Source organism: Alternaria arborescens (assembly GCF_004154835.1).
Source record: "Alternaria arborescens strain FERA 675 chromosome Unknown contig_6, whole genome shotgun sequence".
Classification (NCBI taxonomy): domain Eukaryota; kingdom Fungi; phylum Ascomycota; class Dothideomycetes; order Pleosporales; family Pleosporaceae; genus Alternaria; species Alternaria arborescens.
In genome coordinates, this window is record NW_021167861.1 from 1,218,949 (window position 1) to 1,244,521 (window position 25,573).

Below are 25,573 nucleotides of genomic sequence, written 5' to 3' on the forward strand. Positions count from 1 at the left end.
CGGCATTTACTTGAACAGTCTGGTGCAACGTTGACATTCTCTTCCACTTGCCGTCCTGATACGGACGCATACGAAAGTCTCTTGGCCCCTGGGCCGATATCCTTACGGAATGTTGGTCGACTTGCTCAGAATTGGTAAGATTTACGAGGTACCATATATGATAGCATACCGAGGTTGATGATGGTCAACGACTATACGCAGGCGACGCGTCTCGCACATCACGCCTTGAGCAACATCTAGCATGAATCAATACTTTGATTAAATATTTCCTAGTTCTCGTCTCCACCAATATAACCGCAGATCTCGGAGGATACACTCAAACAGGTTGTCAAGATGGAGTGGCTGAGGTAGCTTGTTTCCAGAAAAGAAACGTGTGCAGTCTTTTTTATAGCAGCCAATCATACTGTAAGATGCTCCACGAAGTCGTAACGCTTTTGCCACGCTTTTTTTAGGTATCCACAATGCTTCGGACATGAACAAGAGATGCAAACTGTCGATGCATGTCTATATTCGCGCGCATAACGTTTTTCCAAGGACGCCGTGTGTTCATGACCGCACGTGCACGACGTCATGGCTCGCCAACAGCTGCCGCGCCAAACTTCGCTCACGGCTCCGCGCCAACGTTCGTCCCGAACCTATCGCACCGGCTATCTTGTCCCAGGCGCCGCGCTCCCCAAACCCACCTATCTGCAGCGGAATGTGTTCCTTTTCCCCCCTGAACTCGCTACCCTGATGCATGACCCCCTGCATTCGCGAATGAGACAGGGACCGTTCGAAGGGTAGCACAGCAACAGCATGCGCGTCAGGTCATGCTGTGCAGGCTGCAACCCCTCGTTCGCTGCGATGCTTTTCCCGCGAGCAGGGTGGGCTGGTTTTTGATGATACATTGACATCCATTGACGTCTAGACTTCCCGTCTTCTGCTGGTACTGAACCCACAAATGCACCCGAATCCCAGTAGGCCCGTGGTACTGTGAGGTCATCGACCAGGATGACGGCCAGCCGCAAACCTCATACACTACCATAGCTCACCAACCCCTCCCCGGTCGCTCGAGGTTTTATTTGTTCTTGGGCGTTCAGGATATCCAGTCGTGCCGCCCATGTCCCTTTATGTCGTTCAGATGTCACTTGGCCAATAACTTCGACGATACTTTCTGCTGCCACCACACTTCCGAGCCCCAATCGCCTTCTCATCCAGATATGTCGCGACCACAGAGCATGCCTGACTTCGCCGCGCTCATGGAGTCTTCCATGTCGCAGACCGTCTTTGAGTCGTCTAGTTCGAACATAGAGAAGCGCATACACAGCCGAAGACAAACTTCACCCGAACGAAAGCCCCAGCATATGCGCAAGAAGCCTAGTATCTCGCTGGCTGCTGGACTCATGATGAACACCGACACCCCGCCAGCCACTGGATCACTTTCGCCGCGCAAACGAAGCCAGAGCCGACCCGCCCAGGACAAGAAGGTTGAAATGGAAGAGGGTGGGAATCTGTTTTATGCCTATGCGCTGAGAGTGAGTGATGCAATTGCATTGTGTACGAACATCCGGGCAAGAGCGGCATACTGACTTATGCTATAGAGCGACTATCCTGCATCTCCCCCGTACATACTCACATTCGCCTCGGCCGCGGTCTGTTCGCAATGGTGGAGCCTCGTTCAGCAGGAATACACATCGTCGTCGCGTCCAAGCCCGCAATATTTCGTCGTCAGGAGCGAGGACATGGAACTCATTATGGAGGACCCTAAGTTCTCCGACATCCACAACAAGTGGTTCTACACATGCCAGGATAGTCCGACCTGCCCGCCAATAGTTCTGCCCCTGCAGCATGCAAACGGTGTTCCCGCCGTTGCGCCTCCACAACCAGCTGAAGAGAAAATGAGCACATCGGCTCTCGACAGCCTGGCGGAAAGCTTGACCCGACTGGCACACGTAGTGGAAAGCAATGCAGAGCAGGTTCACGCGCTATCGGTTGCGCAATCGACAGGCTTGCAGGCGATGCAAGAGATCAACGAATCGAACAGCATCCAAATCAAGGCCATCTCCGAGTCCCAGATTAAGCTACAAGCGCTGGTCGACCAGAACGCATCGCACTACATCGCCCTTTCGAACACATCGTTCCAGTCGCACGAGCAGAGCAGACTAGCGCAAGAACAGACTCGAAAATCTCAAGAGCAAACACGCAAATCTCAAGAGCAGACTAAAGACATCCTCAAGACCACTGTATCTCAACTCCAGACTCTATCCAAGAACCAAGTCGAGCTTTCACAAACATGTCAGGGCATGATGCGTAGCATCGAGACCCTCGGCGACTCCGTCACTCAGTTCACTTCGAACGTCATCTCAGACACTGCGAGCAACCAGTCACTCTCCACCACTTCATTCAACGCCCTTGCAACTCGCATCAGCCCGCCACCGCGCAAGCTGAACAGACGAGTAAAGGGTGTTTGGTACGAGTACGACAATGTGGGTTCGCCCGACGGCACACCAAGGAAGAGAATCGATTCAGTCAGCGTAGATACCCCGCCGAAGAGCCCGGTCATCTTCAAGCATGTCTGACGGTGGTACGGCTGGCTTCGAAGCATTCGCTTGACACCCCCGACAGAAGAAGAGCTCAATGAGGAAGCACGAAATGCACGACGACCATTACTCGCTGCTTGAAGCCCTTCATATATATATCGTCGGTTAATGATGTTTTCTACCGAAGGATGAGAAGCTCCGCCTAGGCCAGCCGTTTGTGTGGTGCATAATATTGGCGTTTGGAGCGAACGGGCTATGACTGGGTACGTATTTCTTAATGACAGCGAATCTATTATCTTTTTTCAAGTGCTAGGCTCTAGGCCTGAAAGATCAGGAAGGTTATGGTGAGAATGTGAGGCGCCGGAATGATACACGAGTCTAACCAAAGACATACTCTGTCCCTGCACCTGATGGACGTGTCAACTTTACGATAGCTGTGATCACGATCAATAATACAAAAGATCATATATTTTCTCCCAGTTGATTTCCTTCATACACTTGGTCGCTGTGCTGCTTCTTTTCTCTTCGCTCTTCCTTGACGCTTTCGAAATGCAAGGAAACGACATTTGACGTTCCACCTCGCCACCCAATTTGGATACGGAAGCCACACTCCGCCTTGTAGCAATATCCGCCCAATCTATCTCAGGTCACGTCCACGCCTTCTAGAATAGTCGTGGAATAATCCACCAAGAGACTGAATATGATCTCGAAACAAGCTTCGGTGCAATATACGGAAACCGGGTCGGGCACTGTCGCACAATACACACATCTGCATCGAATGGAATTAGGAAGTGAGTTTGGAGCTATATAAACCACTGCCTACAGCAGAGGCGTCGAACTCAGAGGATTCATACAGCTCAAAAATCTATTGGCCTCACCATGTTCGTCAACGCGCTCACCCTTCTCGGTCTTATCACCACCGCATCCGCCCATGGCTACCTCAAGTCGATCTCTGTCAACGGTGGCGCGAACTACCTAGCCTGGCAAGTAGGCCAAGACGACTATCTGACTCCTGAGCCCATCCGCTACGCTCGTCGCATCAAGGATAATGGGCCTGTTCCTGATTTCACTACAAAAGACATAACTTGCAATGTTGGTGGTAACCTGCCAGCCAAGGGTGTCATACCTGTTATGCCAGGGGATAAAGTGTATGCTCGCTTTCTTCTTTTACCCCCTCACCGTCGCCTCCGTAACACGAACTCATGTCTTCGATACTAACCCCCATCAAGCAAACTTCAATGGGACCAATGGGGCTCTTCCCACTCAGGCCCCGTGATGAACTATCTCGCCTCCTGTGGCACCAACTGCTCAACCTTCAAAGGTGACACCGGAACACCCTGGGTCAAATTCGATCAAATGGGATACGATACCACTAAATCTCCTCCGTGGGGTTCGGATTTTCTGGCCAAGCAAGGCGCAAGTTGGACTGTGACAATACCTGCGGGATTGAAGGCAGGTGAGGTAAGTTATGTCTGTACGAAAGGCATATGGGATATACACTAACTTCGTGCCTTCACACCTGCAGTATTTACTCAGACACGAGATTCTGGGACTGCATGTTGCAGGGACGAGGATGGGTGCGCAGTTCTACCCTGCGTGTGTTCAAATCAGCGTAGGCGGAAGTGGGTCGAAGGCGTTGCCGGCTGGAGTTGGCCTACCAGGTGCATATGATCCAGATGACAAGGAGGGAGTGCTTGTGCAGCTTTGGCAGGTGCAGGCCGGGCAAAGGGGATATACACCACCTGGTGGACCTGTCAAGACTATTTAGGAAATCAAATAGAAGGGACAGAGGGAGCAGAGGGAGCAGCTGGAGAAGATAAACGAGGTAATCTTGCAGTGTGAAAACGAGACCAAGTTACCCTCTTTTCAATTACCTTTGCATGAATGTTCCAAGTCCTCATAGGGCTGCAACGAGCGTGTGCTCGAAAATGGTTAATTTAGCACAGCTACCAAGGTCATCATGTGTCTAACGTCCTAAGAGCGTGCCGCTAGCTCTACAGCGTCGTGAACTATTTCCTCAAGAGTTACCTTGGGCAGATCCAGCTTCCTGTTCCATACCTCTTGCTCAGCCTCGAAGTCATACCCGACATCCACGTCAGCACCGAAACTGATAGCTAGCAAAGGAAATGTTGCATTCAGGTCTCCAGCATCGAACTGATCTCGAAACCTTTTGATATCCGGACCACTCTGCTTCTCCTCAACAAGAAATCTGGTCTTCGTCTCCGCTTCTAGCGCGCTTACAATCTGTCTCGTGCTAGCCGAAAAGTCACACAAGAATATCTGCTTGTTCGCTGTCATGGCTGGGTCAAGTAAAGCTTTCGCAACTGCCAGCCCTGTATTCTTGCTGCTTGTGATAGCGAAGCGTCTCGTCCCAGAGTCGTATACTGTTGCCTTCCTCCCTTTCACATCGATACTGAGGAAGTTGCCGGACTTTGCAGGATCGAGTGCCCAGTCCAGCCAACTTCCGCAACAGATGCTGCTCCATGTCAGCTTGCCTTGGCTGTTTTCGCATGCCTTCATAAGATACTCCAACATCTCGCCCTTGCGGTCGTAGGTAGGGACGAGTGCACGAGCCCGAGGGTCGAGGTTGTTCGCGCCAAACTCGCTAGGGATGAAGCGTCTTACGTCTGCTGCGAGCGCAGCGTCGATAAGTCGAAACGCTAGTCCATCCTTTTTGCCTGAGATAACAGAGCCAGTGGTAAGAGCAACTACGACTGCCTCCTGTCCCCTGAAAGCTTCGGTAAGTTCTTCGGTTGTGAAGGCATCCGAGATCTTGATGACTGGGATATCGGACGGGAAAGAGGCTGATGATGATGCGCGGCTGACGATGGTGACGTTGAAGGAGGGTTCAGCGAGGAGTGCGTTGAGGATGGGTGCGCCGACCGAGCCGGATGCTCCGAGGATGAGAACGTTCTTTATGTGGCTCGACATGAGAAGGTCTGCTTATTGTGGATGGTTCTTCCTGTTGAATGGGATCAAATTCTGCTTGATGGTCTGTTGTCCAACTTTGTTCATCTGTCCTTATATAATATCATTAATATATTGTAACGACGTGGTGTCATGCTTCGTAATCGGAGTATGCAAACGACAATCTTTAAAATCCCCTCAAGTTTCTCATGTATCGGCCGCCGCATGCTGGTGGAATGCAACAGTTGTTTCTAACAATACTCACCAAGGGCTTTACACGATGATAGGTTCTTGCATGATGTTGAATAAGTAGCACGTGATTATGGTCAACACTTGCGGTATAGTGGGTATGCGTGGTGTCGGCCGCTGCATTTACCAAGGCATAGTAATCGTCGAGTCACGTAAGCATACGATCTTTGACGCCTGGGTGAACTTCATCCAACCAGTCGTCAACTGATATGATATAGAGTCCACCGCAGTTTGAACGGCCGGTCATGAGAGCCCCACGAAGCGCAAGACATGGCAAGCATGCTGAAGTCTGTAGGGACGAAGGTCGTCATGGAGTAAGAGCCTAGTACCACAATCTGGCTTCGAATGCCAGCCGGCGGCAGTCGTCACGCCGTCGATATGGTGAGACCCCGCCATGTTAGTATGGCTACGTTTTAACAGCGAGTTGTTTCGGGCGCGGTGTCGGAGCGTCGCTGGAAGGGTTGTAAATGTACAGTGGGTGCTCGACATTTCGTGATAGTTTCTGTTGGGGGGGAGGGGTAGCGGCGCGTTCGGGCCGCTGCTGCCTGGCGTCAGCTCCTCCGAATGCTACTGCGTCGCTACATCCTCCTACGCTCAACACCGTCTCCCCGACGCTCGTCTTTTTCAAGCCAGTAGCTCCTCGGTCTACAATCCTTTGCGAAGCGACGTGGGGGAGATTTGATACTGAACGGCTGGACGACGTACTTCACAGAGCAGGACTAGGGCCTGCCCGGCGAGGATTTTTGAAGGATTGTTCTCGGCATCCCCTATACAAATCGATTGTGCTACCAGTGCCATCCCCTCAATTTCCGTAACGCTACACGAGCGCTTGAACCCCGTATTCTTCCCGAACAGTATCCGCCCTGCGCGACATTCAGCACAGAAGGTGCATTGTACCAACGATATCTCCACAAACCCAGCATTCAGACGATGAACAACTCATATGTCTCGAACAAGACATCTGGTTTGTAGATCGAGAGCAGCTATCTACACGCCACTCAAGTATCCGACCGAACGCGTTTCTTCAATGCTCACCTACTCTAGTTATCATTACAGCTTCCAAGGATGCCCGCTGTTGCATTGCGCTCGCCACCATGAAATGCCAACTGAGCTAGTCCGGTTCCACCATCATCACGATCAAGATTAATGCCTTTGTGACCTTCCCACATCAGACCGGTCATGTTGGAACATTTCAATATGGATGACAGCCGATCCTGTTGGACCAAGCTGCGCCCAAAGTTGGTTGCAGTTCCACATCTAGCTCGAGTTAGAATAGAGCACTGGAAGTGGAGTTGGTACGCTCACTGAGCAGGCTCACCCGATACGTTGCCATACCCGGCTTAACAGAGTAGTACCAACCTATCGGATTGATATGGGTTACTGCTTAAGCTCCAGCAATTTCTACGGCAGCTTTGACGCATCAGGCTCATTCGGTAGCCGCAAGCACGCGAACATGAAGACATACGTGTCTCGTATCACAATGGCGTTGGCAGATTCCGTGTGAATATCATTGCCTAGAGAAGCGTAGTTCAGAGTCGCCCGGCTTCCCGACTGATGGTATTGCGTCTATAGCAACGTTTTACGGGAAGGATAGCTTCACGCGAAAAAACTCAGAAATACCGGTAGCGCTGGTGGCGCACAGAATCTGACCCTGTCTAATCAGCTTGGATGAGATATATCTATTTGGGGCGCGATTCTTAGTGCCTAAAAGCTCGTGCCAGTAAAACTTCCCACTTGGCTGCCCATGTTACTGGCCTGCAATTTTGCTGGCGAGACGCAATACATCACGATACCAGTATGATTACATGATTGCGCCTGTGATTTTGCAAGGGTCTAACTGAGTGATAGAGCATCCCGGTATCGAGTTACCACACTGGATGGAGACGCGGCTCTCAAACACCGAGGATTGGATAACATGATCGGTGCTTGAGGTAAGTTCCAGAGGTACAAAACGCATAGGATACATCCAGGCTATATCAAGCCTGCAGCTACAGCATACAAAGATGGCTTTCGCTGTGGCTTTGTTCTATCCTTGCTCGAACTCGCCTATTTCCACCTTGGTAGGATCCCTCCGTGTTGGGCCACCTAGCTAAGAAACAAAGAATACATAGTTGGTATGCGCTATGTTCCCCACATAAGGTCGAGTTGCGAGCTCTTGTTACCTAATAATCCTAGGGTCTCAAAGACGTCTAAGTGTTTCATGCACAGATATCTAAGCTCAGCTAGGGACATCCTGCAAGTACGACCATACCTTGTTCCGGTGTATCCAGGCCTAAGACGCATGCAAACTCAAGGATGTAATCCGTTTATCCGCACGCCTATGGAGAACTGATTTCCGGGCTGATTCCGCGGGACTTTAGTGACGACCGCATAAGCGTTGTCGCAATGCAGGTTTAGTATAAGTTGTTAATATCTCGATTGAACTTCCAACTCATTTTTTAAGGCTGTTCAAGATTGCTCGCGGTTATTCAATAAGTAAGGCTTACCTCGTTTATATTCTGCCATTATTTGTTTATTGTCATTACATATGCGCGTATCGTTATGACCTTTGAACCGAGCAAGGTCAGAACGACGACCAAGAGCCAGAGGCCAGAAGCATCACGTACATCGAATACGAACAAAATCAGCTCTTCGCTAGAGCTGAAACCTATAAGAAGCCATGGCATCATCATGAAATTCTTGAGTTCGTGGCCAAAGAGCAACGCACGAGGAGAAGTACGATCAAAGGAGCAGATCAGACCCACGCATCATGTATTAGCGGCTTTCGTCGCACTCTGTCTCTCCATATTCCTGGTAGCACTCGACACCGTACTCATACCAACGGCTCTTCCCACGACCTCTCGGTCTTTTCGCATCTCCGACTCCGTGTACGCCTGGACGGGATCTTCCTACCTTCTCGCGAATGCCTCATCCGTCCCTTTCTGGAGTAAGCTTTCGGACATATTTGGTAGGAAACCGGTCATTCTTGCAGCCAACGCAGTATTCCTTGGCGGCAGCATCTTGTGCGCCGTCAGTAAAAGTTCTTCCATGCTCATCTCTGGTCGAGTGGTCCAAGGCCTGGGCGGAGGGGGCGTCGTGGTTCTAGTACATGTATGCGTCAGTGACCTGTTCACGATCCGGGATCGGTCATTCTACATGGGTACCGTCGGCGCCGTCTGGGCTCTGGCATCCGCTCTCGGACCGGTACTTGGTGGCGTCTTCGCACAACGTCTTCATTGGACATGGTGTTTTTACATCAACATACCAATCGTCTCGCTCGCAATCGTGGTTCTCTACCTTACATTGCACCTCCACAACCCACGAGTACCTCTCATGGCCGGCCTCGCAGCCATGGACTGGCTAGGTACTATCACAATCGTCACTGCTACTGTATTGCTGCTTGTTGGTCTCCAAGTAGGTGGTGTTACATCATACTCGAATGCGGGAGTTCTTACGTGCTTGGTGTTTGGACCGATCGCCTACATTGCCTTTCCTTTCTCACAATATTGGGTAGCTCAACATGGTGGGAGCCCAATTATGCCATTGCGAATATCCAAAGATATCAGCAACCTCTGCGCGTTAGCCGTTTGTGCATGCGACACTCTAGTCTTTACTTCGGTGGCTTACTTTCTACCTCTATACTTCCAAGTTGTCCTTGGTCGCAGCTCTAGGTAAGTGGTATTCTCGAAGAACGGATCTGAAACATATACTGACTTTGCACCCTTCTATCTGAAGTACCACAGGAGTTTACATGCTCGCAATCGCAATACCGTTAGCGATGATCTCATTTGTGTCTGGCCATGTCATCGAAAAGACTGGTCGCTTTCTCGAGCCGCTTCAAATGGGACTCCTTATTATGACACTTGGAGTCGGCCTGCTTATCTCGCTGAGTACTTCGCCAGATCTCGAAATCATCATTGTGGTACTGATTGTCATCGGCCTAGGGTTCGTGTACACAATCTCTACACATATGTCAATTACTAATGAATAGACTAGATTTGGTCCCAATTTCGGTGCACCACTCATTGCTCTGCAAACACGGATTCGAGAATCAGATATCGCCTCCGGTACCGCAGCTTTTGGCTTTGTACGCACGATTTCAGGTGCGATTGGTCTTGTCATAGGCCAAGTGGTATTCCAGCTCCTCATGGCTCCATATTCCAAGGAGATTATTGACAGTGGTATCACGAAGGACATCGCCTTGAAGTTTACTGGAGGCGAAGCTATGTCTCAGAGTGTCATCATCACTGAACTTACTGAATCTCAGACCCACATAGTTCGCCACGGGTTCACGAGGGCACTGAGAGGGATGTGGATCTTCTACACAATTGTCGGCGCATTGGGTTTGTTGGTGTCTTTTGGTATCAAAAAAACGAAGTTTCATCGGGATTCAATCACCGAGCTCGACAAAATGAAGTGTGCGCCGAGCGATGATGCGTCAGATATCAACACGCGCGCACGCGGTTGATCGCTCACTCGCCCGCTTCAAGCTTTGGAAGAACACAATCATCGCACGTAACCTATATCACCATGCATACTTAAGCGTTAGTTCCGTCGCAATATGTTTTGCCAATACAATAGCGCAACATATACATACATTACGTTCTAGTATTACTTACCCGCATTCCTGCTTCTTCTCAGTCATTCTAGCTCCTCCTCGCTCCAGTCTGTATCGTAATACTTGCAATAGTCATTCAGCAGGGTTGCAGGGTTGCCTAACTTCTGCGTAGGCTTGGGTGATAGAGCCAGCAAAAGTGTCTTGGGCTGAGAGGATACTTCCGCCTGCAGCTGGGAGGCTATGACAAGGTTATTTCGAACGGATGTAGAGCAAGAGAAACAGATAAACATGATGGGCACTTACGATACACGCCCAGTAATAAGCTCGAAGTTTGAAGTTGCTCGGCAGCACTTCCCAATGTACCTAATGATGTCATCGTGGCTTTTCAACATCTCGCTCCTCCGGTTCTCAACCTTTCTCTTTACTACTCATCACCACAACAAACATACGCATTTATCAGCTTTCTCCCAAGGTTACTGGAATCGAGTATGTACACGTGATATTACTCTGGTTCTGACGTGCTTCGTGATGAGACTCAATACGAGCACGCCACTGCTTCAGACCTGCAGTGCATGATCAGTAAACACAATAACGAGCCTCGGATCCCCAGCACTCAGCCAATCAATGCCGCCGGTTTCAATCCAACTCAGTCGAAACCTCTCTTTTATCGCACCCCCACGGTTGGTGAGTAATTCAAAATGCCAGATCTGAATCTGTGGCGCTTCGTCGTGCGGCCGTACTGCGGGCTCCGTACAGCGATGGGATCACAAAGTCTAGTAAACAATAGGACGTGCACTCTTGGCCTACTACATATCATAGGAAGTGCCAACAAACCCTTATTCAATCTGCATCGTTCTCAACCTCCCTACCGGACTCTTCGTCATGAGTTCCCGTCACCACCAAGAGGAACATGCGACATTTATCCATGATCCAGAGAGTGCCCTTGCTGAAAAGCAGGAAGATTCCGATTTCGAGCATCAGCCTCCAGGCCAGACTGCGAACATCTCGGAAGAACAACGCGCCAGCGACCGAGTAGCGGATAAGGATGAATCGAGCACATTGCCTGTTAGTTCTCTAGACTGGAACGGCCCTGATGACCCCGACAATCCGCACAATTGGTCTATATGGAAAGCAGCTTATCATACCACGATCCCAGCCGTCTTTGGGTTTGCTGTGTAAGTTTTAAGCCAATTTGGATATACTACTGGGGAAGACTAATGATTCAGCACATTCGGCACGTCTGTGTATTCACCTGCAATTGCAGACGTGATGCGCGATTTTCAGGTATCGCGAACCGCTGCGCTTGTCGGAGTCACATTGTATACGCTCGGTCTCGCCTTTGGTCCAATCTTCACCGCACCCTTTAGCGAAAGACAAGGCCGAAAACCTGTCTATTTATTCTTCTTTCCTATATTTATGCTCTTTACGCTTGGTGCAGGCTTTTCAAAAAGCTATGCGAGCCTGATCATATGTCGGTTCTTCGCAGGCCTAGCGGGTAGTCCAGGGCTTGCCGTCGGTGCGGGGACGAACGCAGATCTATATCCACCACATAAGCGCGCCCTAACTACAAGCTTGTTCTTGATGGCCCCCTTTGCTGGACCTTCAATTGGGTAGGTGGCACCTTAATCCATGGGATTTGCGATTCTAATGATAGTGACAGACCTGTTGTTGGAGGGTTCGTTGCGCAGTACAAGACTTGGAAGTGGACCCAATGGTGCATCCTCTTCCTTGCTTTATTTGTGTATATCACCGCTCTACCAATGAGTGAAACGTACAAGCCGATGATTCTGAAGAAGCGAGCAAAGAAGCAGGGAATTGTCACAAAACAGGAGACTGCAGATCTGACGAGCGAGATAGTGATGAGGTTTATTCGGCCTCTCCATCTGATTTCAACGGAGGTATGTTTGCCAGTGCCTGGTCAGTCCCCATTGATCTTCAGCTAATCTTGCGTAGCCAGTGGTGTTCTTTTTCTCGCTTTATACAGGTTTCGCCTTTGCAGTGCTGTTCCTGTTCTTCGCAGCTTTCCCCTACGTCTTCACAAGGCCGCCGTACTCTTTCACACCCTCTCAGTCTGGTCTCGTGTTTATACCCATCTTGATTGGCGTCATTCTTGGAGGCATAACTACCATTATCGTCGATCGCACACTCTACCAGAAAAAATATCGAGAGACAGTTTCGAATGGCAAGTTGCATGTTGATCCCGAGCATCGCTTGTATAGCGCAATGGGTGGTGCCTGGGGCATGGTCGTTGGCTTGTTCTGGTTCGGCTGGTGCGCTGATCAGGGCGTTCACTGGGCTCCCACTATAATTGGAGTTATACCGTTCGCATGGGGTAATCTTTGTGTTTTCGTAAGTCGTATCGTGACCCGAACTTGCGATACATTGGTGCTGACAAGCTTTTTTCGTAGACATCCTCTGCACTGTATCTTTCAGACGTATATGGCGCGATGAACGGTGCATCGGCTATAGCGGCCAACGGAATAGTCAGATATATACTTGGGGCTGTCTTTCCACTTTTCACTGTACAAAGTATGTCATGATATGCGCCTGTGACAGGCTCGTAACCATAATAATATTACATAAGCTGATATTTATACTAGTGTATGACGCTCTCGGTATCGGTTGGGCGACTTCGCTGCTCGGTTTTCTCTCCCTAGGAATGGTACCCATCCCATTCTTGTTCTTCAAATATGGACCCGCAATCCGGGCTAAGAGCAAATACCCGGTCGCAATCTAGCGCTATTTCAAAGAGTCTTCAGTGTGCAATTCGATTATCGAGTTGTTAACCATGGTAGCGACGCTCAAAGCTGTTCCTTAGACCTGGAAGTAAATTCCGAGGTTACCAGAACACCTTACAATCTACCCTCATGCCGTCATGCTTCGATCTGTCTTTCAGTATAGCTTGTGCCATCGTGCAAGCTCTGCGAGACATCTGGGAATTGCACTGGTATGTGAGACCTGTCGATAGAGTGGCGGAATGACAGCTCCGTGGTGAAGTCTATGCCCACTGCAATATAATTATCAAGCACAGTAATCATTCAGCATGCGGCGATGTGCTATGTGGCGTTGGAGTAGTAATCAGAGTCTGCGCGATGTCCACAAGCAGTAAAGTGAGACCAGCTTGATGATTTCGTGCAGTGTTAGCGAGGAAATGCACCGATGATTACATGGCGTACGCAGCGTTGAAGCTCTGTCAACCTTACCATTTTCTAATCATATTGCTGATCACTAATTACAAGCGGAGATGGATCTGTGGCTATGGATTGCTATATCCGAATCAGTATGACAGCTGACGACATAGTATCAACGTTGCTGAGATCTGATCTACTAAGATATCTGGCTAGTCGCATCTTACTGCAATGTAGCTAAGTACTACTAAGTTCTCTGGACGGTGCTTGTCGTAGTGAAGATCAGACGAAAGCTGGTCTGCTACGAAGTTGTGAGCTACTCTTGACGTGGACGCGCATGATACATTTGGCAAAAGGTATTGAGGTTCGAGAAGCCTATACGTCTTAGCTAACATGTGGTGTGGATGATGTCACGCATCACACACTTCGAAACGCGACCATATCCTTCGGGCGATTGAAACAACGCATCCATCTTCCATCCGTCCCGTTGTTGATAGGCTCACTTGTCTCGCATGGCGTATCGTTGCATGGCAGCTCGCCAAGCGCCTGTAATTGAACAATCAAGCAAGCACCCCAGTCACATCTAAAAGGCTTTGCATTATTAGTAGCCGTATCATAACATGCCATCACGACTCACTTCTTGTCCTCTTGCAACCGTTTCTGCAGTATGTTCTTCAGCTCTTCTGGTTGGTTTTTGACCTTTTCGATCTCCTCCCGCGACAACGGCTCCGGCAGGCTCCCTGGATCTGGCTCGTACCACTTCTCCTTCGGTGTCTTGGTGCCATCCGCGAACACAGGATCCGTCATCTTCGCCTTGTATTCTTCCGGGAAGCGAGCCAAAAAAGCTTCGATGAGTTCAGGGCCTGTACGACTGGATTAACAATAGCCGTTCTCGTACAAGAGAGGCTTACTAAGGCCTTCTGCAGATAGCACTTTTCGATCTGCTGTCAAAGAGCGCAAGACGCCATCGTTGCCTAGGAATGTGATGCCGAGAATGTCATTTTTGAAACCTCGGAGTATGCGCGTGACCTCTTGCTGGAGTGGATCACTAGTGTCGTAGTTGGGCGTGCATTTCGGAGCTGCGGGCTGCTCTTCTTCCAGGTTTCTCTCACTCATGATGCAATAATTGGAAAGACGAAAATACACTAGATTGACTTCTGGGTATACGGAGGAACATAAACGGGGACAATCAATGAGGCCGCCCATAACAGCTGCGGATCAGCGTCATTCGCCAAGGGATGCCTGACGCACTTTTACAACGTGCATCTTCAGGTACATTGCTTTCCCATAGAAACATTACAAGAGAACGGGCCCTGCGACTCGTAGAAATCATAAAAAGCCATACCTAACATGGCAGACAGCTCACACGCAAAGTGCAGAACGTAAGCACTGGCAGCTAGGTACGCTCTCAATCAAAACATTATCAAGTTATCATCATGACATCCGCGGGGCTCTGTCAATAGACATGCGAGCGGCTGCAATATCCATGGACATGCGAGGGGCGCGGTCGATTGAGTGCCTCGAGAGCTGGTAGCTCATGCGCCAATCAAGTGGCAGGCGGCCTTCGTTCGTAGTCCGTCGAGAGGCGTGGCCAACAACAACGTGCATCTCAAACTTGTCCAATCCAGTCTTCTGCAAGTAGGCTTCATATCCCTCCGACTTGGAAGCCCGCTTCATCCACTCCTCACTCACGGCCGATGGGTAGACTACACGCAGCAGAGGCTCAGCACCTCGGAATCGATAGTATTGTCGGATGTCGTCGTGGGGGAATAGATGCAAATCAATCCTCTTCAGTGGTCCGTTGACCGCGGTCAGCCAGCTTTGGTTGCTGTTCTCGGGATTCGGGAGAAGCTTGTTAAGCTCGGCAACGATCTCGGATATGCTGCGGAAGACTACTCCCTCGGTAGACGTGAAACGACAGTCGGTTCGGCGTGTGCGGACAAGGCATCGGATGAGCGGCAACAAGTCGATAGGCTCCATATCGAAGCACGCCGCATCGATGTCCAAGGAAACTTGACCCTTGAGAGAATCCACTTTGACAAGATTCGACTTTTGGCTCCAAAGGTCGATGATGTAGTGCGCCTTCTTCGCGTATATCGGCAGAAACTCATTGCGAATCTGTTGGCATACTTGAGTGAGGTTGTAGTACTGTCTACGCGGAGAGCGCGCGGGTTCGCCTTCGCGTTGAGCCAGCGCCGGGTCGTCGTGTCGACACATCCTGATGGGCATTTCCTCGCTCATGCGCTCGTAGATGCGGTTCCTTATCTCTGTGTTTCGTTAGTGCATGTATGGGGAATGCGACTATGGCCTGACATACCTGGTGGCAAGTCAAGCAGCTGGACTGGCGCAGACTTCTTCGATGTCGGAACATGCTCAACGGCATCATCGAGTTCAACGGTGGACGAGGCGGGCTCAGCGAGGGCGGGTTCCAAGGTCTCATCTTGTACGAGCGTGATAGCCTGTTCAGGTGTCTGCTCATGAACCGCTGTTACATCTGGGGTGGTCGCACGAGTTTCTGGTTCGGGCGTCGCACACTGAACAGGATTACTGATGGCGATGTGGGAAACTTCAGGCTCTGCTGCTTGCGCAACTGGCGTTGAGTTCCATGGTTCCTGCTCAGGCGTGGCGCAACGAACAGGTGGGGTAGGTGCGCGTGTCTCGTGTTCCTGCTCATGCTTTTCTTCGGGCTCCTGCTCTGGCTCTGGCACAGACGTGTCCTGCTTGGTGGCGGGCGTAGCTGTGACAAGGACCCTCTGCTCGACCATCCATCCCGTAGTTGGCTTCGACTTTTCGGAGATGACTGCCAGCTCTATATCACCATCCTTGGTTAATCCGCTACCACGTTTCTCGACATCAGGCTGTACATCCGCTCGCACTTGACCTGCGACGCGCTCGATACCGTCTTCATTGGACGCAGGGATGTTGTTCGGCTTCTCAATCGTGGGGTGGTCGGTGGTTGCAGTAGTTCCATGCGCGTTGACGGGCTCGGGCGTCGCGTCGTTTGTTTCAAGCGGCTCCGTCGACGTCTCGCGCGTCCGTCTCGCCCGACCACAACTGAAGAGGTCGCCCAAGAACGACATGGTTACTCTCCCACACCACCACGTAAGGTGCGTGGATGTTAGGACTAGTACCGTGGGCAGGTAGTACAAAAGTAGGGAAACCGGCACAATCTACCTTGGGGTGTCTCCTAGCTATTATGTTCCTCCGGCCAGGATTGCGGCATCTAGTGAAAATGAGGGCTAAGCCTTTTCCATGATCGATGAAACGTATTGGGCGAATGAAGTGGTGTGTAAGATTGCTATCATAGCGGGATGACCGGGGTGAGGTACGTGCTTTACCCCTGATCGGCACCGACATCTCCACTTCTGACCATGACTATCTTATCTACACGTGCTGCGGCACTTTCACAACTCCATCAGCTGGCATCATGCCCGCATTTTCTCGCCCTGCCGGTAGTCCCCGGAACGGCGCGCGCGGATGCTGCGTCTGCTCGTTCCTTACAATCTCATCAAGGTTGCGAGGCAAGCCTATTTGCAAGCTCGCTCCCGCTCGACCACCATTTCATCTCGGATAACATGCTAACAAGACTAACAAATTCACCGAAGAAAAGCATCGGTCAACTGACTACCCGTAGCGGAACTCTCCAGTTCTCCTTTCCTAGTTCGACGCAAGGCCGTCTAAGCACGTGCAAGCTTGCCCAGATATCGCAGTCTAACCCCGCTGGAGTTGCGGAAAGATCTTACCCACGACGTCATGATAGATCACGGTCCACGATGAGGACCTGTCAGGCAAGAGAATTCCATGAACCTCTCATAAACCACACGGGTGCATCGCACAAAAATCCAAATGACGGATACGCGATCAACAAGCACATACCAAGCACGGCACAACGACCTAGTAGTTGAAAATATTGAAATGAGGATGAGCAATGAACGGTTCAGTGTAAACTTAACCCACCTCCTAATCCTTCCTTCTTTCCGTGCCTCGTGCGTTCGACTTTCCTGTTCATCGTCTTCAAAACGATCAACAAAGCGAATTGATCATTCGCGATGTGTCTGCGATTGGTTGCTGTTCATAAGGACTTTGTCGGTATGCTTTTGTGGTCATATCAGCGGCCCCGCCATCTGATTGCAGCCGCTTTAGTAACTACTTAGGCGAACACAAACACTGTCTTTCGTTGAGTGTGCTACAGCTGCCGCAGCGCAATCTTATGTCAAGAGTACATAGTATGATACGTGCCCTGGTATCCTCCACTCCTGACTTGTAAATTACGCGGATATGATGCAGCTCCCAAGAAAAGTCGGGTGTTTGCCGCAAATTTGATAATGGCACGCAAGACTCAGGTGTTTATAGATGCGTACAGCCATCCACGGGTACCTAGGGTCCATTCGTTGGCAATGCCGCCCCAATTGAAAGACTCATGGTCAGCTGTCTTTGTATGCAATACAGGCCTCTCGCTCTCCAACAGGCACCCTCGGATCTAGTGTCGTCTGTCGGTGTCTTGGTGCCATCTAGGGAGCAGATATTATTTCCCTGCATAGGCAGTATTCAGTCCTAGGTGTAGAGGTCAGGGGCAAAGGCGCCTACTCCGACGTGGCTTAGGTCAAAGTAGGGCCAAGGACGAACATGCTTAGCGGTATTGGTTCTCGACCTTAACTTGACTGTCCGGGGATCATGATACTGCTGTTCCCGGAGATAAGGGATTGCTTTTTAGGTTTCAGCTCTCTATGCCTACTCGGGTTAAGACGCTAGCCGTTCCTCAGTCGATAGATACGCCACACGCCTTGAATGTTTTTGATACGTCTAAAAATCGGCACAACGTCGTACTTGGCGTCATGGTAGACGTATGCAGCTCTAGTAACATTCACAACTAATCTAAGACGTGAACGCAGCTTGGGGAGCATTGTTGGAGCACACTGACGGAAGTCTGCCTCGAAGGACTTCCAAGACTATCGGACCTTCTAACAATAACAAAGCTCATATTACAATAAGACAGTACTTGTTGGCTACTACTGGCTTCAATCTAGCAGATGTTGATCGCGACATCAGCACATAATCAAACCAGCTCGTTCTCACCATTAGACGCTCATCGTATACGGTGTCACTTCTAGGAGCTACGATGTGTCAAGACGGATGCAGGTAATCATATCTATCACGACTCAACTTGCACTTATAGTGACTACATCACATTCTCGCATCCAAATGGTTGATGAGCGGCGCTCTCACATTTCTTTGTTCTAGCTATATTCATAGCACTCCAAGTAGATCCCACCCGTTCCGTTCCCCATCTGCTTCATCTCAACCGGATCTTATATATTTAGATCATCAGATATCTCCTACTGTGATAAGGATCGTCGCCCTTAACCACAGTGGCATGCACCACTGAGGCAAAGTCCAGCACCGCCTACAGACAAAACATTAACAAATGCACCAGAGGTCATGCTTCTGTGATCACAACTTACAGTTCTCGGTCCTGGCCCAGTTACCATCCTCACCGCACCGAAGCTAGAACGGTGTTAGTTCAGTCTTAACAGCAGATGAGGCCTAGTGATTGGAAGCGGTCGCCAAAGTACTTACTACGTGCTTTAAGTTGTTGCTGCATGCCAGGTTTCCGGTCGCGCCGTGGCAGGTCGTTCCAGCGTTGTGGTTGTTGCCCTTTTCACACTTCTGGGCAGAGCCGGTGAGGGCCATGAAGGCAATGATGGCTAGAGCTTTGAACTGCATTGTGTTCGAGATCGAGATTGGTTCGAGGGTATATTTTTGTTCTCGTAGGGCTTCTTGTAAAGACAGATTGTGTGTGTGTGTGTGTTCAGATGTGAGACAAGAAGGAAGCAGAACAGAAGCTGCCTTTATATGTTTAATTCTTCTCTCAGTGACGTAGAAACACAGTACGAGTACGAAGAATGTGCCTTTGGGTCTTCTGGAGGCCTGATCCTTATGGCAACGGTCATTGGCTGGAACATAGAAAAAGAGCTGGAGAAGAGTACGTAGCAGTGGACTCATGAAGAAATACGCTAGTATTGTATGCGGTAAGAGAGCGACGGGACGGACCTGTGGAACCGTGAGGGCAAGCGCCGTGGGCCTTACATTAGCGTCGCGGGCCTTGCATCAACGTCGCGGAAAGATGGAGCTGTCAAGCTTCAGCAAAGGTTTATTCCGTATATGCCGTCACCCCCGCGAATTGTTCGCGGTGGGATCTGGCTTTTGCAAAAGAGAGTAGACATTGAAGATGTTTGTGTTGTCCGTGATGTTGAGAACAGGTTCGCGACCTATCTTGGAAGCGCAACAAGAAACGGACCTGATGTATCAAGAATTCTCGTCCAGGACTAAGCAATTAGCCGAGTGCTTAGCATTGCGACCTGCTGAAGTAGGTGAGGCCGGGGGCCGTAAGGTTGATGATTTAGTGCAAAACTGGGGGCATCTAAGCTGCAAGTTGCACATATGAATCTTACCTAGGTACTTCGTACATCTTCCGAGGTCAATTGGCACGGCCTGTTGTTTCCACTGGAGTCTAGTTATGGGCTACCCTGCAGTAGTTACGTGTTGTTCTGGCGATCCGTTGTTACCAGATAATTTTCAGGGTAGTGAAGCACACCTAGTTACGTTCCATAACTAGTTAGCGCCCGAAACCCTTAGTAACATCTCATCATACTACGTCCGTGGTACCTAGTAGCAACACTGGCTAAGTCAGTATGTCCACCTGCCGATACACACTAATAGATAGCGTATGGCACCCATTGCGTACGTGTCGAAAGATCACCAAGCACAGACCCCAATAAACCGTGTAAGCAGCACGCCTTGAAATGGCGAGGCAGAGTGCGAGGGAAGTCATGATACTTTCATTGGTGGTCGGAAGTGTAAGTGTGCGAAAAAGATCCATTGATCGCTGGACAACGTACGACGATGGTGGTGGCGGATAGGCAGTGGAGAAGAAATGCCTTATCTCCTGAGTGGGACGCCGACTGCTGGTAGCGAATGCGAAATTTAATGCAGATGAAGAGTCAGGCGAGTAATCATGGATCGCAAAAATGTGATTTTCTAAATACATCGGGTGTTTGAGGCAGGTAATATTAGGAGCGGGACGGAAACTACCGATCACAGAGAGACTTCAACAAGACACGAAAAGGAAAAGGATGAGAATGAACATGTTCAAAATTACCTATGTCTCGGACCCTTCTTCGTGGGGTGGCCACCACTAGATGCACTTCTCCACTACCCACGATTGGTCAGTACCGAGACCGAGACTGCAGACTGAATACAATGTTTCACTGCCTTGACGTCGTCTTTTTCCCCTCGCAGTCTTCCAATATATTTAATGCTAAGGTGGATAAGCAAATTTGATAACATAAACAGATATGTTTCAACCAAGTAGTGAAGACGGGTCACTGCCTGCCAATTTCGGAGTCAAGAAGAATAGCTGTCAGGTCAGTAAGTAAATGTATAGGTGTAGCTGCAATCGCAGACTAGCGTGGATTAGCAGGACCTGAGGGATACTCATGCTTCTACAAACGAAGATTTTACGACCCACGATCTATTGGTCTCTCAAAGCATCCAATTTTTACGATACGAGGCAATCCACACAAGTGCAGATGACGACGTGCAACCGCACCTAGTGATCTGCTCCTTACACAAGGCAGCGAGTTGAATGAATTTTGAATTAGGGGTACCACTAAATTGATACTACACAACATCTCCAATTTGCTTTCTCTACAGCCTCCCAGTTTAACCCTGTTGCCACAAAGCCGTAGTATGACCTTGGAAGCTAACCCCATCAATCTCCCTAATTTCCTCGTTACTGAGCCTCCACCCTAGTGCCGCGCAATTGCTGACCGCCTGTTCCTCCTTCCTCACACCGACAACAGGTGTGATTCCCTTACACATGTTGTAGTTCAGCGCCACAGCACTCAGTGGCACACCGCGCTTTTCGGCAATCTTTTTCAGCAAAGCATTGACAGGCTCGATATCCTTCATGTCATAGCTAGAGAAGCGATATGTCTTTGGCGGCGGGTTGTCTACCGTGTATTTACCCGTAAGACGACCTTGGGCAAGCGACGAGTATGACTGCAGGACGATACCGCGTTCTTTGCAAGCCTGAAGGAGACCAGAGAGTTCCGGTTCTCGGCGGAGGACAGAGAATTCGACTTGATTGATGGCAAGGGGAACGCCATACTTGGCTAGTTCGTCTGACATCTTGATCATGTCTGCAAGGCTGTAGTTTGCTACGCCAACGGTCTTGGTCATGCCCTTTTCTACGCATTCTGCCATGCCTTTGGCGATCATGGAGATGGTCTGGAGATGGATGGGCCCATGGACAAGGTAGATGTCGATGTAATCAAGGCCGAAGTTCTTAAGTGAGGTTTCGAGCTTCTTCAGTGGTGCCATTGTAGGATGAAGGACATCTTTTGCTTGTGGTACGACGAAGAATTTGTCTTGCATGACGAAGCTGTCTCTGGGAGGGCCCTGGACTAGCCTCCCACAGATGGTTTCGCTCATTCCTGTACCATAGACTTGGGCGGTGTCGATGAAGTTGACGCCTTTGCTGAGGCAGTGCTTCCAGGCTGCAGCTACATGGGGCTCTTCCTCAGGCTTCCAGTGCCAGGTAGAGGTATCACCCCACGACCATGCGCCGATGCATAGTGGCGGTGCGTGGACATCACCGTTCTTGCCCTTGTATACAACCTTGGTGTCAGCAGTTGGGATCCAGTCCTCTGGCATTACGGCGGCAAGCCCATCATATGAAGGGTCCACTGGGTTGGGTTTGGTGTGCTTGCCGCTGTGAATGCCAGTCACGGCTGACATGCCTGAGCTTAGACCGGCTTGTAGAACGTGCTGCATCTTTACGGATGAACGTGACTGAAGCAGAGAATGGAGTAAAAATCAGAGTTTGAATGTGACTTTGGTGCTTTGCTGCCTCCAGCGTGTTGTTATACTCGCGCGACAGCCAGATCGACGTGACGGTAAGTCGTCGGCATCATAGCCGAGCACCTTGTATGATGCGGCAATGATACTTACATTAATTCACAGCCTATGCGCAGCCGTTGTTCCTGCATGGGTGGCACAAGTCCGGGAATAGATAGACTAGACCCTGAGATACAGGGGGCAAAACTGCGTGACGTTTTGGGGTGGATGTCGAGATGATGTAGGAGTGATGTAATCGTTTCACCACGTTTTTTATGTCGGTACTCACGACGCGAACATGTCAAATTGATGTTCGAACTGTACAAAAAACATGTCCGTCGTAGTATGGACGTATATGCAGGGACCTAGAGATGTGTTTAGGGATTGTGGCTCGGTAGTCGCGGCCGTTTTTCGGTGGTGGCCGGGAGCTAATCGTGGAAACCTCAAGCATGGCGTGTGCGTTCGGCGCCGACGCCAACGTCTCTTGAGGTGCAACACTCAGTTTTTTTCGAAACTATTGGGTTGCATCATGTATACCGTATGACTCGAAGTAAATTGAACGGTGTAGTGAACAAGTTAATACAACAAGAAAAGAGTATTTGAAGTAGACTACCATGTAGTCGGTAGAAATGGGAAGATTTATTCGTTTATCTTGTTGCACGTAGCATTTACAGAATGCTGTTGTCTGCGCACGTAAAGGCGCCATTGACGTCCGTAGTGGCAAACACGTTCAGCAACGCGTCGATACTGGCATACATGCCTGGAACCACCATGAAAAGGGTAACGCACATGATGAAGACGTTGAATGCGGCCATCGCAATCTTCTTCTTGCTCGAGCGCCACTTGCCGTTCCAGTTGAGGTGAAACCAGAACAGTACGGTAACACCCCAGGTGAACCATGATAGCAAAAGCGCAGCAGAGATGTTGAGAAGGGAGCTGAATACTGGAATAGCGTTGGCGAGGATCCAGACGACGACCCAGAACAAGGTCACAGAGAAGATCCAGACAGCCCATTCAGTTTTCTGGCCCATGTGGCTCATAGCGATGGAGGCGCGACGGCCGCGTGATGAACCGGAAGAAGATGAGACCTCTTCGTTGAAGCTACCATTCTTCTTGGCCTGGTGAGTACCAATCACGCGCAAGAAATAGACGTGTAGGTAGCGTCCGGCAGTCATGCCAAACACTAAACCAGTTCCAAGAAGCCCAACAAAGATGAGTCCGTATGCAACCTTTGCCATCAAAGGCTGTAGAGATCCGAGCGCGGGCGAGGCGACGGACTCGCCGGAAAGTGCGTAGACGACTGCGGCGACAATGCAGTAGATGGAAGTAGAGACACACTTCTCAATCGTGACAGCGCGTGGGTAATCACGAGAAGGGTTTTCCATCTCAGCGATGACAGTAGGGAAAGCCTGGTTCCCGCTGAAAGCAAAGGCGATGTTCAAGAAAGCAGCAACAGCTTCCGTGAAAGTGGGGCTTCCGATGGCCTTCAGGTTGAGTGGTGCTCCCGCGTTCCGGGGGCCTTGGACACCAAGGACAACCATAACGAACATTACAGCCGCAAAGATCGAGATGGTGCAGGGCCACGATGCCCATGACACGAAGCGCATGCTATGGGGTACGCACATAGCCCACATGGCAATGGCCGCGACGACCGTGAAGGCGACCGTGCAGGTCGCGTGGTCGCTTACCGTGTTAAGACCGATGGAGATGGTGACGACCGCGGATGCGCTGATGAGGGCCATGTTGATCAAAAAGCCAATAGCAAAGACGAGTTCAAGCCAGGGGCCACCGAGGACGCGTCCGTAGTCGACAATGTTGAGCATGTAGGGGTACTTGCGCCAGTACTGGATGAGATTGTAGGCGGTGTACAAGCTAAGCATTCCCATGCCAACGATGGCGACGATGCCTGGGAAGAACCCGAGAGTGTTGAGAGCGGCTGGCAACGACAAAATGCCAATTCCAACCTCATTCGTTACGAAGATGATGACAGTTTGTGTGGTGTTGAGTTTCTTAGCGTCGGTACTGCTTGTGGGTCGTTTGCTTGCATTCTGGATGTCGGTAACGTCGCCTAGGTTTGTATCGTTTTCGGAGTAGGTTTCGAGTTTTTCAGGGTCTCCGTGCTTCTTCTGTCGCAGAGGGTCTTGCGGATCGTAGGTTGGGTCTGCTGCAAGGGCAATAGTAGGTCGCTGGGCAGATACGGGTAGGGCATTGAGAGCATTGGGCTTGTTGTCGAGTTCATTTGTATGTTGCATGGGAACGTCGCCGTGGGCAGAAGCGAGATCTTTGTGGTCCATGGTTAGGAGGTCAAGCACTTACGCCTGCATATATCGTTTTCGTGTTGTATGTGGTGAAAGTGGGAGGATTGGAAGGGATGAGGAGGAAGTAGTCAAGAGACGAAGTTATTGATGGAGAGGATTTGATGGAGGCTAAGCTGAGCAGATAAAGAGATGAATGGGTAAAGAGATGAAACCGTCACAGCGCAGTGTGGAGGAATTCAAGGACATGGAGAATTACGTACTACCGCACATCGCACTCGGACCAAGAACAGTAGCTGTTGATAGCGTGGTGAGAAATGCGTCCGAACTCTAACGGGGACTGTGCACCCAATAGCTGGTGGCACTCGGGGGCAGGGTCTCTTGGAAGCGTGGAGGCCGAATGGCTCTTTTATCCACTTCAGGCATGTGGGCCTCCCCAGATGCCGTATAGATGAAGCTGTTAGTAAAGGGACCGACTTGGTGTTTCGCGAAACGCGCAAGTGCGGCACGCTGGGTCCTTCCGGACGATGCGCAGCCTTCCCATGCTCCCGTTCCTATCAAAAGCTGTATCGCATGCGGAGAAGGGTCGTGGTGACGTCTGATGTCCATCCACGTCGGGAGCAAACGCGCTAGTGAGAGCCGCATTGGATGATGCGAGACCCGTGCCGAAGAAGGCCGGTGTGACATCCGGCAGCTTGGCCACCATCGTCATAGGTCTGGGCACCTCGCGATGTATGTCAGTCTCAGATAGCGGGTGGTGCGAGCGTTCTCTCAATGCCAGCAACTCTCCGAATATTCAGACGATGTACAGACGTTGAATCAGTGCTCTGCACCAATTCTGCCAGGAGATAGGAAGACGACAACCGGAACAAGGTTACGCTGGGTCGCATTGGCAGTGAATGCAAAAATTTCGCGCGGTAAAACGTCGGCCGACATCCTCAATCTCACCATGTTACATCCAGTGAAAGTGAGGCACTGGGAAGCCTAGACGCACGGACGGTTGGCATGGCGGAGGAGTTGGGATGGCCAAGCCCGGTGTCGCGCGACAAACCTCGAGGCCAGATGTATGCGATACGTTTT

General features: G+C 50.4%; 10 protein-coding genes across 10 annotated transcripts; 4 read left to right on the forward strand and 6 right to left on the reverse strand.

The window, feature by feature from the left end:
• Positions 1-1,199: 1,199 nt before the first annotated feature.
• On the forward strand, positions 1,200-2,558 carry AA0111_g3663 (hypothetical protein; the record flags this gene model as incomplete). Its single annotated transcript, XM_028649574.1, has 2 exons — positions 1,200-1,514; positions 1,581-2,558. The coding sequence occupies 2 exons, from the start codon at positions 1,200-1,202 to the stop codon at positions 2,556-2,558; spliced, it is 1,293 nt and encodes a 430-aa protein (XP_028509059.1).
• Positions 2,559-3,398: 840 nt separating this feature from the next.
• On the forward strand, positions 3,399-4,287 carry AA0111_g3664 (hypothetical protein; the record flags this gene model as incomplete). Its single annotated transcript, XM_028649575.1, has 3 exons — positions 3,399-3,667; positions 3,749-3,980; positions 4,045-4,287. 3 exons carry the CDS (start codon positions 3,399-3,401, stop codon positions 4,285-4,287), a joined length of 744 nt encoding a protein of 247 aa, XP_028509063.1.
• A 206-nt stretch (positions 4,288-4,493) lies between these two features.
• On the reverse strand, positions 4,494-5,450 carry AA0111_g3665 (hypothetical protein; the record flags this gene model as incomplete). Its single annotated transcript, XM_028649576.1, has 1 exon — positions 4,494-5,450. The coding sequence occupies one exon, from the start codon at positions 5,448-5,450 to the stop codon at positions 4,494-4,496; it is 957 nt and encodes a 318-aa protein (XP_028509062.1).
• Positions 5,451-8,345: 2,895 nt separating this feature from the next.
• On the forward strand, positions 8,346-10,122 carry AA0111_g3666 (hypothetical protein; the record flags this gene model as incomplete). The annotated part of the gene is made up of 3 exons (XM_028649577.1): positions 8,346-9,325; positions 9,390-9,599; positions 9,651-10,122. 3 exons carry the CDS (start codon positions 8,346-8,348, stop codon positions 10,120-10,122), a joined length of 1,662 nt encoding a protein of 553 aa, XP_028509061.1.
• Positions 10,123-11,094: 972 nt separating this feature from the next.
• On the forward strand, positions 11,095-12,949 carry AA0111_g3667 (Polyamine transporter 4; the record flags this gene model as incomplete). Its single annotated transcript, XM_028649578.1, has 6 exons — positions 11,095-11,387; positions 11,439-11,822; positions 11,873-12,110; positions 12,166-12,561; positions 12,621-12,741; positions 12,813-12,949. The coding sequence occupies 6 exons, from the start codon at positions 11,095-11,097 to the stop codon at positions 12,947-12,949; spliced, it is 1,569 nt and encodes a 522-aa protein (XP_028509103.1).
• Positions 12,950-13,973: 1,024 nt separating this feature from the next.
• AA0111_g3668 (hypothetical protein) lies at positions 13,974-14,456 on the reverse strand (the record flags this gene model as incomplete). Its single annotated transcript, XM_028649579.1, has 2 exons — positions 13,974-14,203; positions 14,252-14,456. 2 exons carry the CDS (start codon positions 14,454-14,456, stop codon positions 13,974-13,976), a joined length of 435 nt encoding a protein of 144 aa, XP_028509058.1.
• Positions 14,457-14,774: 318 nt separating this feature from the next.
• On the reverse strand, positions 14,775-16,420 carry AA0111_g3669 (hypothetical protein; the record flags this gene model as incomplete). The annotated part of the gene is made up of 2 exons (XM_028649580.1): positions 14,775-15,607; positions 15,658-16,420. The coding sequence occupies 2 exons, from the start codon at positions 16,418-16,420 to the stop codon at positions 14,775-14,777; spliced, it is 1,596 nt and encodes a 531-aa protein (XP_028509057.1).
• Positions 16,421-18,700: 2,280 nt separating this feature from the next.
• AA0111_g3670 (hypothetical protein) lies at positions 18,701-19,064 on the reverse strand (the record flags this gene model as incomplete). Its single annotated transcript, XM_028649582.1, has 3 exons — positions 18,701-18,744; positions 18,803-18,845; positions 18,918-19,064. 3 exons carry the CDS (start codon positions 19,062-19,064, stop codon positions 18,701-18,703), a joined length of 234 nt encoding a protein of 77 aa, XP_028508788.1.
• Positions 19,065-21,062: 1,998 nt separating this feature from the next.
• AA0111_g3671 (hypothetical protein) lies at positions 21,063-22,175 on the reverse strand (the record flags this gene model as incomplete). The annotated part of the gene is made up of 1 exon (XM_028649583.1): positions 21,063-22,175. The coding sequence occupies one exon, from the start codon at positions 22,173-22,175 to the stop codon at positions 21,063-21,065; it is 1,113 nt and encodes a 370-aa protein (XP_028508789.1).
• Positions 22,176-22,906: 731 nt separating this feature from the next.
• On the reverse strand, positions 22,907-24,532 carry AA0111_g3672 (hypothetical protein; the record flags this gene model as incomplete). Its single annotated transcript, XM_028649584.1, has 1 exon — positions 22,907-24,532. The coding sequence occupies one exon, from the start codon at positions 24,530-24,532 to the stop codon at positions 22,907-22,909; it is 1,626 nt and encodes a 541-aa protein (XP_028508790.1).
• Between the last annotated feature and the right edge of the window lie 1,041 nt (positions 24,533-25,573).